The following is a 23532-nucleotide window of genomic DNA, read 5'->3' on the forward strand; positions in this document are numbered from 1 at the left end:
CCATTGTCTCTATTTGAATTTTATTTCCCTCTCAGTGGTCGCGAATATAGACAAAATGGCGGACTCTGACTCTGTACCCTTGATTGAACAGAATCCGCATAGAAAAATTATTCCTTGAAAAAAAATAATGCTGACAGATGCTCATGGATAACAGTTTCATATAAAATATTCACTGTTACATGTTAACACGTCACACTAAGGCTGTGGCCTAAAAAAATGTTACACGCTAAGCTGCACGCAGTAAAGTCTCATACATTGTCGCAACAACGCAGAGGCATCTTCATTTGTCGTGGTAGGATCGTAATGCGACGCCATGCGACGGCTCGCACTGTGAGAATGTATGAAGTACGCTCTACCTATAGCGTATAGAGTATAGCTCTTCGTTCTGATAAACACGGAGTAGAAACGAAATAGGGTTACCGTGACAGCGCCGTAATGTCTACAACAGCGTCACTAGGGCCAGGTTGGCGCGCTGACATAACGCACATAGCAGTATTGTCACAGTGATAAGTCGATACCCTTGCACAGAGACTTCTCACAGCGATGTTTCTGTGTCTCTATTACGCTCTCATTGCGCATTCACGGCGTTTGAACTTTTTTTTCATTTTTCTGCGTTCAAAAAGCGATCCCAAAGAGCTGTTGCTGCGATAATTGCGCCTTTTTGGCGTTTCGTCTGCTTTTATTAGCGTCTAAACTGCGCTCCCACGGCGTTTCCATTGTTTAAAACTTGAACAATTGAAGTTGCACAAATTAGCAAGCGATAATTATAATATTCTCAAACTTGATGTAGATGACCAAGTTGAAATTAGCATTTGCGATAACGAGTGTTGTTCGGATATTATTGAGACAACTCCCCTTTAACTTCCCTTTCTAAGTGACGAACTTTGGTGAAAAGTGGCGTGAACCTTGAAGACACCCCAAAAAATAATTAAACAATAAAAATTTAATATATTGTTTACGACGGTAGATAAACAAGTCGGTGGTCGGGGTACTCGGCGCAGGAATGAACTCGGAGATTAAAAAACTTAAACATCTATTTTCTAAGTGTCCGTATACTTACAGTTAATGATATAAGAAATCAAATTAAATATGTTCATTTTGCTGCTTTTTTCGACCAAGTTTCACTAATGCTCGAGTTGAAATACGAATATGGTACAAAAACATTTTTACCAAGCAATAGAAATCTGACAACGACTTTACACTGAATGTTGACGTCAAGGCGGCGCCGCGAATATACATCAAATTGGTAAAAATCTCACCAGAAGACCTTTTAAGGACAAGCAATTGCTTAAAAACTATACGATAATAAAGGATAAAAAAAATCAGCTCATCATCTTTTTTCACAAATTATTTGACTGGAATTAAGACAAAGGGAGTAAATATCAAGTACTTCTACACACTAACTGTTGTCAACAGTTTTAAAATATGTACAAAATGACTGCAGGAGACATTCACAACAATTTGACTTTCGTGTCAAATAACTCGAATTTTATTTTTTTTTTTTTTTACAAAAAAATCAAGAATGAGAGAAGATGTAAATTATGACATCTTGAACCGAAAACAAAAGATGAGAAATAAAGAATAACTCTTATTTCCCTGCGTTTGTAAGGTGTTTAAGACACAGATGAAGCAATGAGTATAGCATTAAAATGACGTTGCTAAAAAGGTGGTTCGAACATATTTTATTGTATATATAATATACAAAGGGTTCGAACACAAGTTCTTGCAACTTACTAGGCTCTCATCCTAAAACAAGTTATTTGCAATTGTCATAAAACATGGTATATACATATATACTGAAAAAAATTGTAAAAGACAAAATAGTATACTTATATAAATCTGCGAAAAGTTTGCGGGTTCCTCCTGGTCACTGGTGGGTTATTCCGCTTACCAGGAATGAACTAACCATGCCCTGGACAAGAAACTGTTTACATTGACAAACTCTATATTTATTTACGTTTTGTGAAATTTCAAGGGTTTATCTTATTTCCTTAAATAATAAGAGAAAATGTCTCAATAATTTCCGAACAAACCTCGTATTTCAGGACCTTTTCAAGGACGTACATGGTATTTATGTCATTTTTTTCCAATAATGTAACGAGCCTTTTTAAGTTTTTTAACAGTTACTTACGGTTATTTTTTGAGAAGCCGACTATTAAGTTTTTTGCCTTATCATAAATTATTTCGAAAGCTATGTTTCATTAACCTTATTTCATTAAAACAAAACAAAACAATGCTTTTGGCAAAGTTAAAAAATGCTGTTTGTTCTGCGTACAATTGAACAAATTAAAAAGGGTGTAGCGCACTTAATGTTAATTTTAACTTCAGTAAGCCAAATCCTTAGTTTTATATTATTTTTTATTGTTTAGCGTAATTTATTGAAAAGTCTCAGATTTTTACTTTAAAAAGTTTCCATCTTGAGATTGAATCTAATGCTTTATCTAAATCATTGAATGTATTGATGATTCCTTTTTTATATTCACCGTGTTCAAGGTGAATCGCACGCGTTATCTCTCTATCTCTCTCATCTCTCTCTCTCTCTCTCTCTCTCTCTCTCTCTCTCTCTCTCTCTGTATTTATATAGTTAAAAAAAACAAGTAAAATATGTTTTTAATAATGTTGTTATGAGTATAGTGTACATCAAGATTTCCTAGGACAGTAGATGCAGGTGGTTTCAAAGAACATATAATCAATACTAACAGATAACTAATTTTTTTTATGATTAACAAACAAACATGTCTTTTTCAAATATGGCTTTAAAAGGTCTCCAATAAGCATTATCATTCCATTCCATTGACCATTGTGACACAACGACAAAAAGTGCTCCATGCCACTGGAGTTGCTGGGATTGCCTCCGTTCCATGCATCACACCAAAAGTGTCTATAACATGTTTCTGAGTGGTTAGAATTTAAGTATTCTCACATCATTTGACCTTTTTTTTGGTCTTTCGATATTTGATATAAACATATATTACAAGTCTGTTACTGGTTTTGAAACTTTATAAAAGTTTCCTTTAACATTCAACTCGTGAAGTATTATAAACACGGTATCACGCGCAAGCGTGGCAATTAGCACTATACACAGTATTCACTAATATGATACAATGTTTAAGTATGGGTTCATCTAAATATCATGCAAAAATGAAAATACGTGATATGTAAAATGAAACTAAATATCTTACAGAGGTATCAAAACAAAGTATTTTATTGTATCTTTTATTTGCTAAAACTCATATGAATTATAAGCAGTTTTAACATATACATATAATTATAAACAAATCCTTACACTCTAAGCAAAGCACACGTCACTATTAGTATAAACGTTATACAATATTCTACAAAGAATATTATTCATAAATGCTCATTCATAGGAGGAGAGACCCTATACATCAATAAATCAAAAAGTTATGTATTGACTAAATAAAAATAATGGTGGTAATACATTAATTGGATGTACGAATAGTCTGACATTCCCGTTTTTTACCAGCCTCACGCAGATACATTGCGATATGGCACAATTGTTTGCAATTATGAATGGCAAGGAGTTGAACTAACTTAAACATTGAAGGACGAGTCCGGTACTATCTTTTAAAATACAATATACGTAGACATTTATAAAAAGGACAGATAAGTATAAAATGGAATTCACCTCGACTTCACCTAAATTAAAATATTTGCAGATACGCAACGATCTGACAGTTCCATTATAACGACAATGCTCTACACAAAGCATGTGCGAGGACAGTCTATATTTTGTTAAAAGGACAAGGTTTTCCGTAAAATTGTATGCAAAAGTGTCAGGCAGATATGCGTCTTCTCAAAGAAATGCCTAAATTGAAGCATCTCGCCAATCATTTTTAAGTTTTGATGTCACAAAAATAAAATAAACGAGATTATATATCGTAGAATTGATTTTTTTAAAACTAAAAAAAAACTCTAAATGAAATGGTAATGCATACTTTTTTTTCAATTTTAAAAACTTTAACATATTTCCAAAATGACAGACCAAGCTATCAGAAATCTTAATCTGAAACTTCACTTAATGAAAAAAAATATCTTTTTCAGCTTTTTGCTGAAAATTCATGACAGAGTTATGTCTCTTTGCTTACCACAGGACTATCTACCTAAGATGACCACCCCTTGGGAAAACTCAAGGATATGTGTTCCCTCCAATCTTTCTTGGTGGGGGGGGGGGGGGGGGGTGGGGGAATTGTTCATTTTACTCAAGATTCAAACAAGAATTGGATCCATTGAAACTTGATGACTGCCACAGATTCTTCAGATCACATCTTCGTCGAAGGAAGAACTTTCAGAATGAGATCTTCTACTCACAGGCACCTGACGTTATATATTTTTCTCATAATAAAAACATACTTCGCTTACCTAATAATACACGTGTATAGTTAGGTAAGCGAAGTATTTTTTTTATTATGAGAAAAATATATAACGTCAGGTGCCTGTGCTTCTAAAGCCAGAAGAGCTGGGCTATTATAGGTCAGTGACTGTGATGTGTGTCCTTATAATTGAAAAAATAGAAAATTTAAAAAATATATAAGTACTGGTAATACAAACATGTTACAATTTTCATAATCATGTATAATCTAATCATATACTCTGAAGGGTAATATTACGGAGGAAAATAAGGTTTGGGGGGGGGGGGGGGGCTTATCATATTTGCAACTTATTTTCGCACTCAGATGAAGAATATTACGACAAAAATATACCATAGATACATTCAAAAACTGATTCGCAGTGAGAGATTTTCACAACGGGGAGACTCTTGCAATTCTCGCAAAAATTTCTTGGACGCGAATAAAAGTCGGTTTACCATGGGTTTTTTTTTACATTCTCCAATTTGGTTCGGTGGTTTTCAGGAAGACCAATACCAATTCTAAAGGCAGTCTTTGTTTTGGAAAGGTACTGATCATAAGTATATTGTGTATGTTATACGTTAATTGTGTATGTTGTAATTGTATGACGTAATTTGTACACCTCATTTTGAAAATAGCATTGTGTTATTAATAATAGTATGCTTCATAACCGCTTAATGAGAATAAGGGCACTTTCATGCTCTACTGCATTCAGATACTTTCATATCAACATGTTATACAAATGTATCTACATTCCATGTCATCCACTAAGTATGATTCCCTCTATTTCTTACGACTGAAATCTAAGTTAAGAAGGCAATTTATTGTTAAAATAAAGGCTTCAAGGACAAGATATATGTGGAAACTGGTTTTGTAAAACAACCAAATAAATTAAGTGTGTATTGTATGTATCATAATTTGTGTCGGGCTGGAACATCCGTTTCGGTGTAGTTTTATGTTGGTTCATAAAGATTTCATAGTCTTTGACGCGCTTTTTGTCCCCGCGACTTCATAGTGCACACAGCACATGTACTTAAAAACACCTTGGTGTCTAAAGTGTTTTGTATTCATACTGCAAGATTTGTCGGCATGTGTACGGGGTTGGTTCACTTCCACAGGGGCCAAGTCTGTTTTGACATTAAGAAATTCAGGCTTGAATATACTCCTACAACTAAAACATGTTTCAAGGCCGGCCTTCAAGAAACAGTGCTTAGGTGAATTTGAAAAGATCGAAGAACGCTTTAGCTCTGCATGAATGTTGATGAAAGGGATAAGAGGCAACCTAACTTTAGGACATTAGGACCATGGCAAGGAAAATACAACCTTAAGTGAAAACACAGAAGTCAGACTCCCTGATGTTGGCTAGGGCGTGGATCTGAAAAAGATTCTTCTCGGGAGTGTCATTGAGACACGTGTATGTGGAGAATAACGTCACGACCAACAATGTCACAACTAGTTGTGGAAGGAAAAAAGAACCTCCATCCAGCTATACACCTTAAAATGGCATAACTATTTGAACATTTTATTGATGTTTATTTAAGCTCATGGTGATGTATGATTAAATTTGATTGGTTTTTATTTCAGAACACTTGTGTTGTATCACCCTACAGCTGGGGGTCAATATGGCCATATACTTCAAATGTATTCAATCTTAGAAAATCTTTCATTCTACTCCAAAATATATTTGAGAAAAACTAAATACATCCATGATGTCCATAAAGCCCTTTACCTAAATTGTGAAATTCATGCATGTCCCCTTAAACATGTGTTCAGACGGTAGGGTGGGGCCAGTATGGCCATATAGTGAAAATATATTAAATCTTAAAGGGGAAGGAAAGTCAAAAATATATCTTATTCATGTGGTAATACTGTTTTGAAAATTATAAAACTAAATAATTAAGCTTAAATGCGTTTGAAGTTAGGGAAATCGTATTTACTGCATGGATACTGATATGTTGTAGAACTTGTTTACGGCTAAATACAACTCTAAATTACGTAATGTTGGCGGACGACTAAAACAACCCTACCAACTGGTGACCTTATTCCCCCACCTTCTGCCATCAGTTTGCATTATAACTAATTTACTTATGTGTTTGAATGCATAGGTTACCTTGTATAATATTCTGCTCTACATATTATATGTTGCAGTTGGTTTTAAATAACATATGTTTTTTTCAGTTACAGTATTTTGATTTTTGTTCTACTTGAATTATTGGTATGTACTAGATATGATGTACATGAATGTTTATATGTTCTGATCAGAATATAATTTTCAACACATTTGTGAGTTTGTTTGAAGTGCAGGTAGGAGAATAAGGAGGCATAATTAAGCTTAAATGCACGTTTGAAGTTAAAGAAATCGTATTTACTGCATGGAGACTAATATGATGTAGAACTTGTTTACGGCTAAATACAACTCTGAATTAGGCCTACGTAATGTTGACGGACGTTTAAACAATAAAAATGATCATTGTGTATTAGAAATATATCTGTTAATCAATGAATTCAAAATATTGTTTGCACCCCCAGAATTATTGATCGACATTGCATGTTTGTCATGTATCTATCACAATGCCTGTAATGTTATTTCAAGTTTTGAATTTGTTTCAAAAATGATTTATCTAATATAAAACAATTTTTACTCTAAAAATGTCGTTTGAATACAAGAAGTTATGGCTATGTAATGTCAATAAATTTAAAACAAATTTCCAGTTGAAACGCTATTGCACAACCAATTTTAAAATATCGGTTTCAATATATTTAACTGACCCACTTTGAAGTTAAGTTATTGCAGTATACGTTAAATGAAAAAAATAATCAAAGACTGACAGGTTTTCTCCTAAATCGTAGTTATTTAACAAGACGGCTTTTATGTTCAAATCGATGTATGAAATTTTGATAATTTCTATTTGCAATTATATTAATTCAAAATTGTAACGAATATTTCTTGAAAACAGATAAGTATTCATATATTAATATTTTTCATTTGAAGATTGCTGCATCAAAGAAAAAATTAAAAACATTACTGAGGACAAACAAACCTAATAAAGTTGAAAAAGAATTTTAAATCTTAAATAACTACGTCATAATAAAAATGAAAAATAAAATAATCTCCTTCCGTGGGTAAAGAAAGAATGTTCTTTGAATTCAAACAATAATTACGAGTTTTCTCAAGTGTTTATCTCCAGGTTACTGTATTTGATTGATAGTCTAATTAAGTAACTAAATTCTGATCATCTCTGCGTTCTTTACATGTAATAAAAATTTACAAAGAATATTCGCTGGCTCTTTTTCGATGTTTTTAAAAGTAGGAGTTACAGTAAATATATTATATTCTAAAAACATTTTTAAAATTTTTTAATTATCTTTTTTAAAAATTGCTTCTTTGTAAGATGAATCAATCCTGATCATGAATTAATAATCAATGACACATAAACACAAGAAAAATATATTTTTGATATTTTCCTCGAATCATCATTAAAATCTTTCGGCAAATTATTAATAAGAAGGAGTGAGGAGGCATCAAACATTGACATCCCAACATTAAATCTATCAGCAATTCTAATATCAACAAATCAGTCATTTCGTGTTTTCAGCCACCAATAGTATAGAACTTGGCTTTCTCAGATTTTGTTGAAACCACAACCTTTGCAATTTGGTCCATACTTGGTGCATCAGAAAAAAGCGCCAAGAGAATTGCTGAAGCAGATGTAAGCGTGTCTGAAATTATTGCAATTTGTTATACAGTTTTTACAAAAAATTAAAAGTAAGAGAAATGCAAGGTTATAACTACTTCCTCCTTTTTTCTTAACGCAAATTGTTCAAAACACAGGATGAAGCTCTGCCATTTAAGTAAACTAAATGATAACTGAATGGTCTGGAAAGGTGACTGAATGGCACAAATATGCCATTCAGTCACTTTTCAGTTACCTTTCAGTCACATTTCAATTAATTGAATGGCAGAGATTCATCCTGTGAAACGACTTTGACATTCTCTTATTAACTGTAAATATTAGTAATGATTTATTTAATTTGTTAAGATATACAACAATCATACAAAGAAGCCAACAGACCTTGAGGAACATGAGGAGTATTTTGTTGGATTGTGTTGCATTTGTGTCGTATATACCTGCCTATTCTCTTTGCTCCAGAAGGAGCATGACGTCAACACAAGACCTCGCCACTCGGCTCTCTTCTTTGTCAGGGACTTAGTCTCTCCCCAAGTCATGTGAAGCTCCTTACGTTCACGTTTCACCGTTCTGCGCCACGCTGTTTTGGTCTTCCCCTTGGTCTTTTCCATGGTGGTGTTCACCTGATGGCGACTTTGGGAATTGGTGCTCCTTCCATGTTCAAGACATGCCCTAGCCATCTGAATCTCCTTTGTTTTATCTCATCGATGATTTTTTTTAGTTAGTCATATTAAGTAGATTTTCATTTGATATTGTATTTGACCAATATATTTTGCAGATTTGACGGACGCAGCTCTAGTGGAAATTGGATAGTTATCTCACGTCTTTCGTTCTTACCCCCGGTTTTGTTATCTTTTTGTGAAGGATCTTAGTACTTACCACTGTCTCTAAATTACAAATTTATCAGCATGTTTTATTATCCCCTCGCGCAACTTGTTGCGAAGTAGATATAGCATCGTTGTTGTGCGTGTATGTTTGTGTGTCTGTGCGTGTGTGCATATTTCTGTGTCTGTGCGTGTGTGTATGTTTGTGTGTCTGTGCGAGTGTGTATGTTTGTGTGTCTGTGCGTGTGTGTATGTTTGTGTGTTTAGATCAGCCTTGAAAGTAAAATGAAAAGAAAACCCTCTCGTGCATGTTTATCAAACCTCGTACACTATATAGGCACGGTTAAAGAAAAATCCCTGTTCATTTTCAAGGAATTCTGTTAAATATTTATTAAAATATCGTTAAAATTAAATTAGAACTTTTTTATGTAGGCCTTGACGTACAATAGACATTTCCTATTCGTTAAAGTAAACATTTCAAACCGACAACTTGATATTTTGTTGCATTTAGCCCTTGTAAAGGTTAGAAACAAGTGTTTTGAAGAAATAAATAAAAATATTCGAGCAAGAGATTAATTCATCCCAATTTAATCCAAACAAGCAGCCGTCTGAGCCGAATTTCGGGCTATGTTTCCGGAATTCCCAAGAGAAGAGCAGGTTTATAATTCATAAGAGACTGATAGGAATATCGTCAACACTATTATTCGGGAATTCATTTCATTTTAATTGCTCTGGATACGTTACTATTTAAAAAAAAGAGGGGTGGGGTGGAGATTGCGTGTTATTTAAACTCGTTTAAACTTTTTCATAATAAGTCCTATAAAGCAATGGTTGCTGATGTCAAGTCGATCTTTAAGAGTTCTGCCTGAATTCTATCTATGCCTGCTCTTTTTCCTGATTTCAAGGATATGATGGCTTCCGTTATTTTGTCTTTTGTTTGAAGATCTCTATTGAAATTGAGGTTAGACTGTTGTCTATGCCCTTTAATAAAGTGGCTGGCTCCGGTCTGTTTAAGACCTCTTTGAAGTGTTCTAGCCATCTTGTTGCCTGTTCTCACTTCGTTATAATTATTTTACTTTTGGTATCTTTCACAGGTTGTACTTGATTTGTTTTGCCACATAATTCCTATTGCTTGGTTATTTTAAGTAAGTTATTCAGGCCTCCTCTCTGGGCACCATTTTATGCTTAATTCACAAATTGATCGATGAAATTACGTTTCTCATTCCTGGTTGGTTTCATAACTTGTCTTTCTCTTCATATTATTGTTTAAGTTCCGTTCTCTTTTTCGTGCAGACTTGGTGCTTAATACTCTCTTTTTGAGCTTTGTTCTTTCTGCGACTGTGTTCTACAGTTCACGATATTTTACAAGATTTGATAACCCGAGTTCGCCCAGAACTTTTCGGTTATCTTCGAGATTCTTTTTAATTTGTTTCTTAATTTTAACTTGTCTTTCTCATCATATTATTGTTTGAGTTTCTCTCTTTTTCGTGCAAACTTCGTATTAAATACTTTCTCTTTAAGCTTTGCTCGTTCTTCGATGGTGTTCCACAGTTCTGAACTTAACGATAGTGTTACAAGATTTGATAGCCCTAGTTCAACCAGAATACGTCGGTTATCACCGAGGTTCTTTTCCTGAGTTTTCATCTTTAGCCATTGCAATGTTACGCTAATATTTCCCCGCCACATACACATGTATTTTGTCTGATTTTTAACTCCAATCCCGATTACATAATTATTACTTTTATTCATCAATCATTCTTTGTTAATACAGTATAAGGAAGAGTATTCTGTTCATCAGGATTAACAAATATATATTATAAAAATAAAGTAATTATGAATTAATAGGCAAAACCATTTTAATTTTTCGGGTATGAATAAATATAATCAGAATCTCTTAGCAAACAAAAGAGTTTTAAAAATAAAATAAAAAATAAAATTCAAAATAAAAATCAACAATGGTGCAGAATCAGATTTATTCAGACTTCACAAGTAAATGAATCATAATAAATCGTATATATAATCGCAAACATTTATGCATTGAATGTTTAATTTTGGATGACGTCGGTCCTATAACCCACCAAGGTTGTGCAGACAAATGGAATGTTAACTTTAGTGGAGTTCTTTTAACAAAATATTGCATGGGATATGAATGTTCTTAGAGGTAAATTATCCATTGTCCGTTTCTAAGAAGTACGTTGCTGATAGGATAAGCATTTGGAAACTGATGTTCCATGATTTTTGAGCTTCCAACCGCTTCCCCGATTCCGACAAGGATATTTCCATGATCCCACTGAACCCAATACCGGACGAACTCCCTGGGTGAGAGATACGATCCGATGTGTTGGGAGTAGCAGGTACCGGAAACAAACCCATCTCTCATACAATTGAGGTCCATTGAAAATCCTTCCAAAATAATCCAGTAGCCAGGAAAGGCTGTTGTGTTACCGGAAGACAGACCGAAGTAGGCATCATTAGATACTTTTACGGAGAACTGTATAGACCGTCTGCCTAATAACAGAGGCCCTATGTCAATCCAAGTTGTTGGCGCTGTTACGTGTATATCTGTAAAAGAAGATATGTTACGTTAGACAATTATGTCTCAATTTAAATGTTTTTTGTTCATTATTAAAGGATTTATCCAAGGTTTATTTAAATCAACAATGTTGTCTTCGCTGTATTTGTTTGAAACTGTTTGCAAATATCGTTATTTAACATACATTAAACACCTAAATGTTTGAGATCTTTGATTAAAGGTTTGGACTTTTCTTAAGATAGATTATTCGTATGAGAATTTATTGTGTAAAAAATAATATAAATTATGATAATAACTTTAAAGACGCAACCGAGAGGAAAGTAAATGCAAAATCATGCATATATACAATCATGTATGTTGCCATATCCAACTATTCAAATGGCGGAAGTCAAAGGAAAACCCCATCTGCAAACACATTTAAGAAACTAATAAAAATAGATAAAATTTTCAAAAGGAATTTACAGATCGCAAAAACGTTTCCTTACTATTGCAGAAATGTTTCCATCCTACTTCTGTTATCCAGGTTCCGGTGATAAGGTTAAATTTTAGAAGGCATTTATAATGAACCGAACACAACTGATCGTCATTATGGCAAGAAAATGCTTGTCCGTTCATCATTTTAGCCCTTGTGCCGCATTCTAAGCACCGGGTATTCTCTCTTTGGCGTACTACATAAAGGTTAGAATTTATATCATTCATTTCTTTAACCATTGTCCAAAGAATTTGTTCAACGGCTCCAGAACACACAATGCATAAAAAAAGAAGATGAAACTTTAGAACCATCTTAACGCTTATGACCGTATTAAAAAGTCTCGGATGTTTTTCTAACTTTAGACTTAAACCAGCGTTCTACGGAGTACTTTTTCTTCGACTAAATGATGCTTGTTAGTTACATGAATTTAATATATCTCTAAACAAAGTCAATCATCGATTTTTCCCCCTTTTTCTCTTAGCAGACATTTATTCTACGAACAATTTTACTTTATATGGACAATGCAAAGAGAAAAATAAAAATAAATTCGTTTAAATTATCCTGCGTTGATATAATAAACAATTCAGTTAAACAAGAGCAGTTCTTTTGTTCAAACAAAATGAGCATTTGTGTCAATCCAATTTCAGATGTAAGCCACAGTACAAATTCACAATAAAACGCCAACGCACGTATATTTCTGAAATTATGTCTGTATCAAATTCAATGTAAACATAAATTATGCAATAAATGTACCTTCCAAAATGTGCCTTATAGAAGGGTGAGGTTTTTTTTAGGGGGAGGGCTGGGTGAGTTGAGGTTAGTATTCTTTTTTTAAGTGTTGAGACAATCACTAATTAAAATCAATTTTTCTGTAGTAAGATAGCAAAAGATTGTTTTAACAAAGTTTGATTCCCAAATATCAAATCTATATGTTGCTTACACAAGTAAATTTGGAATCTGGAGTTTTCAAACACGCTGATTAATCGATAAAATATGTGCATCAAACCGTCTTTTGTTTGCAGTTTGATTCTCAGCCTTAGACTTAAATAAGAGCTTATGCAAATTATGTCATACACCTTATTGGCCATTTAAGAAGACTAACATACAAAATATTCCAAATTCTGCTTCAATATATCAAAGACGTTCAAAGTGTGGCCCGAACAGCATATTGCATACCGCTATATGCCTTCAGTAGATGGCCATGCGACCGTTTTTTAATTAGTTTCTTTGCTAAATGCTGAAACAAGTCGAATTTTATCTGTAGAAGGGTACTCAAAAGTTGAAAAGAATTTTAAATCACACAATAACTACGTCATAATAAAAACGAAAAATAAAATTATCTCCTTCAGTGGGTATAGAAAGAATGTTCTTTGAATTCCAACAATAATTACCAGTTTTCTCCAGTGTTTATCTCTGTGTCACTGTATTTGATTGATAGTCTTATTAAGTAAATAAATTCAGATCATCTCTGCGTTCTTAAATAGAAATTTACCAAGAAAATTCGCTGGCTCTTTGCTGATGTTTTTAAGAGTAGGAATTACAGTAAATATATTATATTCTCAAAACATTTTTAAATTTTTTGATTATTTTTTTAAAAAATTGTTCTTTAAGTTGAATCAACCCTCGTCATAAATTCATAACCAATGACACATAAACACAATAACAAATATATTTTTGATATTTTTCCTCAAATCATCATTAAAATCTTTCGGCAAATTGTTAATAAGAAGGAGTGAGGAGGCATCAAACATTGACATCCCAACATCAAATCTATCAGCAATGCTGATATCAACAAATCAGTCATTTCGTGTTTTCGGCCATCAGTAGTATAGAACTTGGCTTTCTCGGATTTTGTTGAAATCACCACCCTTACAATTTGGTCCATACTTTATGCATCAGGAGAAGGAGGCAAGAGAGTCGATGAAGCAGATGTAAGCGTTTCTGGAATTATTGCAATTTGTAATACAGTTTTTACTACGAATTAAAAGTTAGAGAAATGCAAGGTTTTAATTGTTCCTCCTTTTTTCTTAACGTAAATTGTTCAAAACGACTTTGACATTCTCTAATTAATTGTAAATATCAGTAATGATTTATTTAATTTCTTAAGATATACAACAATCATACAAAGAATCCAACAGACCTTGAGGAACTTGAGGAGTATTTTGTTGGATTGTGTTGCATCTCTGTCGTATATACCTGCCTATTCTCTTTGCTCCAGGAGGAGCATGACGTCAACACAAGACTTCGCCACTCGGCTCTCTTCTTGGCCAGGGACTTAGCCTCTCCTCAAGTCATGTGAAGCTCCTTACGTTCACGTTTCACCGTTCTGCGCCACGCTGTTTTGGCCTTCCCCTTGGTCTTTTCCATGGTGGTGTCCACCTGATGGCGACTTTGGGAATTCGTGCTCCTTCAATGTTGAAGACATGCCCTAGCCATCTGAATCTTCTTTGTTTTATCTCATCGATGATTTTTTTTTTTAGTTGGTCATATTAAGTAGATTTTCATTTTAATATTGTATTTGACCAATATATTTTGCAGATTTGACGGACGCATCTCTGGTGAAAATTGGATAGGGATCTCATGTCTTTCGTTCCTACCCCCCCCCCCCCCCCCCCACACACACACACACTCGCTTCCATACAAAAAATATTGACTTTACATTCCTGTTCTATATAATTTGATCTTTGTTTTCCTGATATAATATTTTGATTTCAAGTGAGTGTTTCATTTGTAAAATGCTCTTTGTTGTGCGTGTGTGTATGTTTGTGTGTCTGTGCGTGTGTGCATATTTCTGTGTCTGTGCGTGTGTGTATGTTTGTGTGTCTGTGCGTGTGTGTATGTTTGTGTGTCTGTGTGTGTGTGTATGTGTCTGTGCGTGTGTGTATGTTTGTGTGTTTAGATCAGCCTTGTGAGTAAGATGAAAAGAAAACCCTCTCGTGCATGTTTTTCAAACCTCGTACACTACATAGGCATGATTAAAAGAAAAACCTTATTCATTTTCAAGGAATTCTGTTAATTATTTATTAAATATCGTTAAAATTAAATTAGAACTTTTTTTATGTAGGCCTTGACGTACAATAGACATTCCCTATTCGTTAAAGTAAACAGTTCAAACCAACAACTTGATATTTTGTTGCATTTAGCCCTTGTAAAGGCTAGAAACAAATGTTTTGAAGAAATGAAAAAAAAATAATTCGAGGAGGAGATTAAGTTCATCCCCATTTAATCTAAAGAAGTAGCCGTCTGAGCCGAATTTCGGGCTATGTTTCCGGAAATCCCAAGAGAAGAACAGGGTTATAATTTGGAAGAGACTTTGATGAATATCGTCAATACTATTATTCGGGAATTCATTTTATTTTAATCGCTGTGGATACGCTACTATTTAAAAAAAAAAAAAGAGGGGTGGGGGTGGAGATTGCGTGTTATTTAAACTCGTTTAAACTTTTTCATAGAGCAGACTGTATATTATTTTGCTGTTCACTAAGTTTTATAAAGCAATGGTTGCTGATGTCAAGTCGATATTTAAGAGTTCTGCCTGAATTCTATCTATGCCTGCTTTTTTTCCTGATTTCAAGGATATGATGCCTTCCGTTATTATTATTTTTTTTTTTTGAAGATCTGTAATGAAATTGAGGTTAGTCTGTTGTCTATGCCTTTTAATAAATTGCTGGTTCCGGTCTGTTTAAGACCTCTTTGAAGTGTTCTAGCCATCTTGTTGCCTGTTCTCACTCCTTTATAATGATTTTACCATTGGTATTTTTCACAGGTTGTACTTGATTTGTTTTGCCACATAATTCCTTGGTTATTTTATGTAAGGTATTCAGGCCTCCTCTCCGGGCACCATTTTCTGTTTTATTTAAGGAATGAATTCAATATTTATTTGTTTTATACGATATAAAATGGTTTGGGGCAGTTTACGCTTTATAAACCGCGAAGCGGTTTATAAAAAAGCGTAAACTGTTTCAAACCATTTTATATCGTATAAAACTAATAAATATTGAATTCATTGCTTATAATTAAATTTTTCTACTCTTCATTGTAGATAAAAACGATCATTTGAACTTTAAATTGACATCAAATTGTACAAAATTCAAACGTAACGTCAGGCGTATTGATACGTTTTTGACGTTAGTCTTACTATGACGTAGGCAACATTCTTTATACGATATAAAACAATTTTTTTAGCCAATCAGAAAGCGCGTAACAACCAGAATTAAATTATTCACAAATTGATCGATGACATTTCGTTTCTCATTCCTGGTTTGTTTTATAACTTGTCTTTCTTCATATTAATGTTTAAGTTCCGGTTTTTTTTTCGGGCAGACTTGGTGCTTAATACTCTCTTTTTGAGCGTTATTCCTTCTACGATTGTGTTCTACAGTTTAGGATATTCTTACAAGATTTGATAACCCTAATTCGCCCAGAACCTTCGGTTGTCTTCGAGATTCTCATTGAATTGTTTCTTAATCTTAACTTGTCTTTCTCATCATATTATTGTTTGAGTTGCTCTCTTTTTCGTGCTGACTTGGTATTAAATACTTTCTCTTTAAGCTTTGTTCTTTCTTCGATGGCGTTCCACAGTTCTGAAGTTTACGATATTGTTACAAGATTTGTTAGCCCGAGCTCAACCAGAATATATCGGTTATCACCGAGGTTCTTTTCCTGAGTTTTCATAATTAGCCATTGCAATGTTACGCTAGTATTTCCCCGCCACATACAGATGTATTTTGTCTGATTTTTAGCACCATTCCCGATTTCATATTACTTTTAATCATCAATCATTCTTTGTTAATACAGTATAAGGAGGATTATTCTTTTCATAAGGAATAAATAAATAAATATTATAAAAATAAAGTAATCATGAATAAATAGGCAAAACCATTTTAATTTTTCGGGTATGAATAAACATGATCGGAATCTCTTAGCAAACAAATGAGTTTTAAAGTATTAGAGCTTTCTTTTGACGATGAAAATAAAAATCAAAAATTGTGAAGAATCATATTTATTCAGACTTCACAAGTAAATGAATCATAATAAATCGCATAAATTATCGCAAACATTTATGCATTGAATGTTTAATTTTGGATGACGTCGGTCCTATAACCACCAAGGTTGTGCAGATAAATTGAATGTTAACTTTAGTGGAGTTCTTTTAACAAAATATTGCATGGGATATAAATGTTCTTAGAGATAAATTATCTATTGTCCGTTTCTAAGAAGTACGTTGCTGATAGGATAAGCAGTTGGAAACTGATGTTCCATGATTTTTGAGCTTCCAACCGCTTTTCCGATGCCGACACAGACATTCCCATGATCCCACTGGACCCAATACCGGACGAACTCCCTGGGTGAGAGATACGATCCGATGTGTTGGGAGTAGCAGGTACCGGCAACAAATCCATCTCTTATACAATTCAGGTCCTTTGAAAATCCTTCCAAAATAATCCAGTAGCCAGGAAAGGTTGTTGTATTACCGGAAGACAGACCGAAGTAGGCATCATTAGATGCTTTCACGGAGAACTGTATGGACAGTCTGCCTAATAACAGAGGCCCAATGTCAATCCAAGTTGTTGGCGCTGTTACTTCTGTATCTGTTAAAGAAGAAATGTTACGTTAGCTAATAATGTCTCAATTTAAATGTTGTTTTTTCATCATTAAAAGATTGGTCCAGGGTTTATTAAAATTAACAATGATGTCTTTTCTTTGCTGTATTTGTTTGAAACTATTTGCAATTATCGTTATTTTACATACATTGAACATCTAATTGTTTGAGATCCTTTATTAAAAGTTTGAACTTGTATTGTGATAGATTATTCGTATGGTGATTTACATATTATATTCATTGTGTAAGAAATAATATAAATTATGATAATAACTTTAAAGACATGATCAAGAGGGGAAAAATGCAAATTATCACACATTTATATGTAGCAATATCCAACTATTCAAATCGTAGATGTTAAAGGAAAACCCCATCTGCAAACACATTTAAGAAACTCATAAAAATAAATAAAATTTTCAAAACGAATTTACAGATCGTGTAAACGTTCCCTTACTATTGCAAAAATGTCTCCATCCTACTTTTGTTATCCAAGTTCCGGTTAAAAGGTTAAATTTTAGAAGGCATTTATAATGAACCGAACACAACTGATCGTCATTATGGCAAGAAAATGCTTTTCCGTTCATCATTTTAGCCCTTGTGCCGCATTCTAAACACCGGGTATGCTCTCTTTGGTGTACTACATGAAGGTTATAATTTATATCATTCATTTCTTTCACCATTGTCCAAAGAATTTGTTCAACGGCTCCAGAACACACAATGCATAAAAGTAGGAGATGAAACTTGAGAACCATCTTAACGCTTATGACCGTATTAAAAAGTCTCGGATGTTTTTCTAACTTTAGACTTAAACCAGCGTTCTACGGAGTACTTTTTCTTCGACTAAATGATGCTTGTTAGTTACATGAATTTAATATATCTCTAAAAAAGTCAATCATCGATTTTTTCCCCTTTTTCTCTTAGCAGACATTTTTTCTACGAACAATTTTACTTTATATGGACAATGCAAAGAGAGAAATGAAAATAAATTCGTTTAAATTATCCTGCGTTGATATAATAAACAATTCAGTTAAACAAGAGCAGTTCTTTTGTTCAAACAAAATGAGCATTTGTGTCAATCCAATTTCAGATGTAAGCCACAGTACAAATTCACGATAAAACGCCAACGCACGTAAATTTCTGAAATTATGTCTGTATCAAATTCATTGTAAACATATAAATTATGCAATAAATGTACCTTCCAAAATGTGCCTTAAAGAAGGGTGAGGTTTTTTTAAGGGGAGGGCTGGGTGGGTTGAGGTTAGTATTTCTTTTTTAAGTGTTGAGACAATCACTAATTAAAATCAATTTTTTTTTGTAGTAAGATAGCAAAAGATTGTTTTAACAAAGTGTGATACCCAAATATCAAATCTATATGTTGCTTACAGAAGTAAATTTGGCATCTGGAGTTTTCAAACACGCTGATTAATCGATAAAATATGTGCATCAAACCGTCTTTTGTTTGCAGTTTGATTCTCAGCCTTAGACTTAAATAAGAGCTTATGCAAATTATGTCATACACCTTATTGGCCATTTATGAAGACTAACATACAAAATATTCCACATTCTGCTTCAATATATCAAAGACGTACAAAGTGTGGCCCGAACAGCATATTGCATACTGGTATATGCCTTCAGTAATATGGAGGGTAATCGTGTTCAAAAATCCAGACATGTAAACTTGTTAATCCGAATATGTAATCGTGTTGATGTGTGAGCCTGAGCAAGAATATGTGTAATTCTAATCGTGTAACCTATAAAACTCGGGCATAAACACGTGTAAGATTTGACTCAGTTCCTTCGCATGATGCACATTTTGCAACTTTATTGTTTACATTAGTTAATTAAACCTTCAACTTTGCACACTTTCAATCCGTAGTTTCTGCGTTTGTAACTTCAGGCTTGGCAAAAGCACATCTGACATGATACAAATTGACAAATGTAAAGTCTACAAGTTTGTCGAATTTTGACATGACCTTATATGGCAACTGCCTTGCTGCGGGAAAAGGCATGCCGTAACCGCCGGACCGGAATGAATGAACGAAAAATAAACATAATATTCAGCTAAACTGTTGCAATAAGCTTTTAATGAACGACACCTTTTCTATCGAAAACACTGGTATTATCTTCAGAAAAAAAAATTGAGGTATGATTGAAACTGGACCAAACAGGAAGAGGTTCATGTAGAAAAAAAATCGTTGCCGATGTGACGAATGCGCTAATTTCCGTAATATAATTCTTATGGTATTATAAAAGGAAATGCCTAATATCTTATATCTCTAAAAAAAATTGACATGTTATTTAAACTGGAATATAAGTAAATGCGTACTCTTTTCTAGAAATGAGACGGATCAAGAAATTTCCTAAGGGGGTAAATATATTTTGAGCGGCATGGGGTTCAAAGACCGCCATGAGGTCCCATGTAACTCCATTGCTTCTGAATTCTAAGAATTTCGAGAGTGAAATTTTAACCGGGTTTCCGATTATTGAAATAGTAAAAATTGCAGACGGGCGAGTGGCTGTCAAAAAGGTACCCTTATTGTATCGATAACTCCTCGAACAGTTTTCAAGATAGGAAGTTGTTCTTTTGCAGATCATTTATACGTATATATCAAAAGTATGCAAATTGCTAAGATTTTGATTTCTGATAATCTATAAAAATATCAGCTGTTGAACTTAGTCATTTTTGGGCAAAAACATTGCATATAGAGTATCCCATTTTTACTCTTGTTATTTTTCTGAATTAGTTAGAATAAACGACCTGCAAGGATTGTGTAATTTTTGCGGAAAAATTTATGTTACTTAACGTGTATTTATACTTTTTGTTGTTGTGTAAGTGAAAGATAAATAATAACACAATCTTCAATAATAATAAAAAAAAAAAACTAGCGCATAATTTTTGTGCGCCGTAAATTGAAGTTTTACTATGGGAAGCACTGTAGCTCAAAGATCGTCCATCTGTATTTTTAAACAGGGAGCTACAGACCTGCAGCTAGTTCACAAGTGGCTGTAAAGCTGTATTATACTAGCTCTCCAGAAAATTTTTATCAGCCAACTTCACAAAGTGAGTCTGTATTGAACCGACATTCAGGACGTCATACTCAATCCCGTAATAATTGCTTAAGATAATTTTTTAAAAATGTCAATTTTTACCTTCATGATAGGCTTTTTTCCCTATATATTGCCGACAATGCAAAGAAACAATTCTTACAATAATTTATACACATTTTAATTTCACGATAACTTTGCAACTCAGCTGACGGACCTCGTGTAATTTTTCGCGTGGGGGGGGGGGTCTTGTCACAACCTTTTTGGAAGCGATAAGGATGCATTTGGAGATATGGATATAGATTTGGAGGCCTATACTTTAACAATTTGTTGCATGCACTCTAATAACAGTGGCGTCGGAGGCAAATTGAAGGGGGGGGCTAAACTAATCATGAAAAATATTGACAAGAATTCCTTATGAAAATTCTAATCCGTGGGGGAGGGTATACCAATAACTCCAATCTTACCTGTCCAATTTTGTCCCCCCAAATCATGAAATTCCTAATCCGTGGTGGTGGTGGTGGTGGTGGGGGGGGGGGGGGCTAGTATACCTACTATGACTCTAATTTTCAATAAACTATTAATAATTATCATTCTCTTTAAGGTCTTTTAAGGAACAATTTTGTTTGTTGCGAGGAAAAAGTAGGGTGGGGTGGGGGGTTGAATCCTCCTTGTTGCTATGTTCCTAATGGTTAGGTCTAACTTGGCAAAAATGTGGGTGGGGGGGGCTAAGTCCCCCCCCCCCAGCCCCCCCTCCCGGTTCAGACGCCTATGAATAAAAATGCGTATATATCTTTATACACGTGTATTCGAACAAAGTCATTAAATGTAATTTTTTTCAGTTCTAAGAGGATATCTGAAGCCGATCGAATTCTTTACTTGCATCTTTTATACATTCTCTTGATTAAATGTACACCAATCTCATAATTTAATTTTCCGAAAAATAATACTCTGTGAAATGTTGTTATCCAGAGATAATATGATTATAGGCTTACCTAATATTTATCTTTTTTATTTATTCCGTCCCTATTCCGGCGATTACGGCATGCCTTTACCTGCAGCTAGCCTTTTTCTATCAGTGACGTCACTGTTTCCATATAAGGTCATGTCAAAATTCGACAAACTTGTAGACTTTACATTTGTCAATTTGTATCATGTCAGATGTGCTATTGCCGAGCCTGAAGTTACAAATGCAGAAACTACGGATTGAAAGTGTGCAAAGTTGAAGGTTTAATTAACTAATGTAAACAATAAAGTTGCAAAATGGCATCATGTGAAGGAACTGAGTCAAATCTTACACGTGTTTATGCCCGAGTTTTATAGGTTACACGATCAGAATTACACATATTCATGCTCAGGCTCACACATCAACACGATTGCATATTCGGATTTACAAGATTACATGTCTGGATTTTTGAACACGATTACCCTCCATACAGTAAATGGCCATGCGGCCGTTTTTTAATTAGTTTCTTTGCTAAATGCTGAAACAAGTCGAATTTTATCTGTAGAAGGGTACTCAAAAGTTGAAAAGAATTTTAAATCACACAATAACTACGTCATAATAAAAACGAAAAATAAAATTATCTCCTTTAGTGGGTATAGAAAGAATGTTCTTTGAATTCGAACAATAATTACGAGTTTTCTCCAGTGTTTATCTCTGTGTCACTGTATTTGATTGATAGTCTTATTAAGTAAATAAATTCAGATCATCTCTGCGTTCTTAAATAGAAATTTACCAAGAATATTTCCTGGCTCTTTGCCGATGTTTTTAAGAGTAGGAATTATAGTAAATATATTATATTCTCAAAACAGTTTTAAATTTTTTGATAATTTTTTTTAAAAATTGTTTTTTTTTTAGTTGAATCAACCCTCGTCATAAATTCATAACCAATGACACATAAACACAATAAAAAATATATTTTTGATATTTTTCCTCAAATCATCATTAAAATCTTTCGGCAAATTGTTAATAAGAAGGAATGAGGAGGCATCAAACATTGACATCCCAACATCAAACTATCAGCAATGCTGATATCAACAAATCAGTCATTTCGTGTTTTCGGCCATCAGTAGTATAGAACTTGGCTTTCTCGGATTTTGTTGAAATCACCACCCTTACAATTTGGTCCATACTTTATGCATCAGGAGAAGGAGGCAAGAGAGTCGATGAAGCAGATGTAAGCGTGTCTGGAATTATTGCAATTTGTAATACAGTTTTTACTAAGAATTAAAAGTCAGAGAAATGCAAGGTTATTACTTGTTCCTCCTTTTTTCTTAACGTAAAACTTTGACATTCTCTAATTAATTGTAAATATCAGTAATGATTTATTTAATTTCTTAAGATATACAACAATCATACAAAGAAGCCAACATACCTTGAGGAACTTGAGGAGTATTTTGTTGGATTGTGTTGCATCTGTGTCGTATATACCTGCCTATTCTCTTTGCTCCAGGAGGAGCATGTTGTCAACACAAGACTTCGCCACTCGGTTCTCTTCTTGGCCAGGGATTTAGCCTCTGCCCAAGTCATGTGAAGCTCCTTACGTTCACGTTTCACCGTTCTGCGCCACGCTGTTTTGGCCTTCCCCTTGGTCTTTTCCATGGTGGTGTCCACCTGATGGCGACTTTGGGAATTGGTGCTCCTTCCATGTTCAAGACATGCCCTAGCCATCTGAATCTCCTTTGTTTTATCTCATCGATGATGTTTTTTAATTTGGTCATATTAAGTAGATTTTCATTTGATATTGTATTTGACCAATAAATTTTGCAGATTTGACGGACGCAGCTATGGTGGAAATTGGAAATTGGATAGTGATCTCATGTCTTTCGTTCTTACCCCCAACATTCGCTTCCATACAAAAACATTGACTTTACATTCCTGTTCGATATAATTTGATCTTTGTTTTCCTGATATGATATATTGATATCAAGTGAGTGTTTAATTTGTAAAAGGCTCTTTGTGCCTTTGCTAGTCGTTTTTTTTTTATCTTTTTG

The 23532-nt window shown here is 33.9% G+C and overlaps 2 protein-coding genes across 2 annotated transcripts; both read right to left on the reverse strand.

The window, feature by feature from the left end:
- Positions 1-10921: 10921 nt before the first annotated feature.
- LOC128159691 (uncharacterized) lies at positions 10922-12324 on the reverse strand. The gene is made up of 2 exons (XM_052822866.1): positions 11902-12324; positions 10922-11445 (listed from the first exon to the last, which is right to left on the reverse strand). Exons 1-2 carry the CDS (start codon positions 12197-12199, stop codon positions 11039-11041), a joined length of 705 nt encoding a protein of 234 aa, XP_052678826.1. The 5' UTR covers positions 12200-12324; the 3' UTR covers positions 10922-11038.
- Positions 12325-17087: 4763 nt separating this feature from the next.
- On the reverse strand, positions 17088-18242 carry LOC128159692 (uncharacterized). Its single transcript, XM_052822867.1, has 2 exons — positions 17945-18242; positions 17088-17479 (listed from the first exon to the last, which is right to left on the reverse strand). The coding sequence occupies exons 1-2, from the start codon at positions 18240-18242 to the stop codon at positions 17088-17090; spliced, it is 690 nt and encodes a 229-aa protein (XP_052678827.1).
- Positions 18243-23532: the final 5290 nt, after the last annotated feature.

This window comes from Crassostrea angulata, chromosome 8 (genome assembly GCF_025612915.1).
Source record: "Crassostrea angulata isolate pt1a10 chromosome 8, ASM2561291v2, whole genome shotgun sequence".
Taxonomy (NCBI): Eukaryota; Metazoa; Mollusca; class Bivalvia; order Ostreida; family Ostreidae; genus Magallana; species Magallana angulata.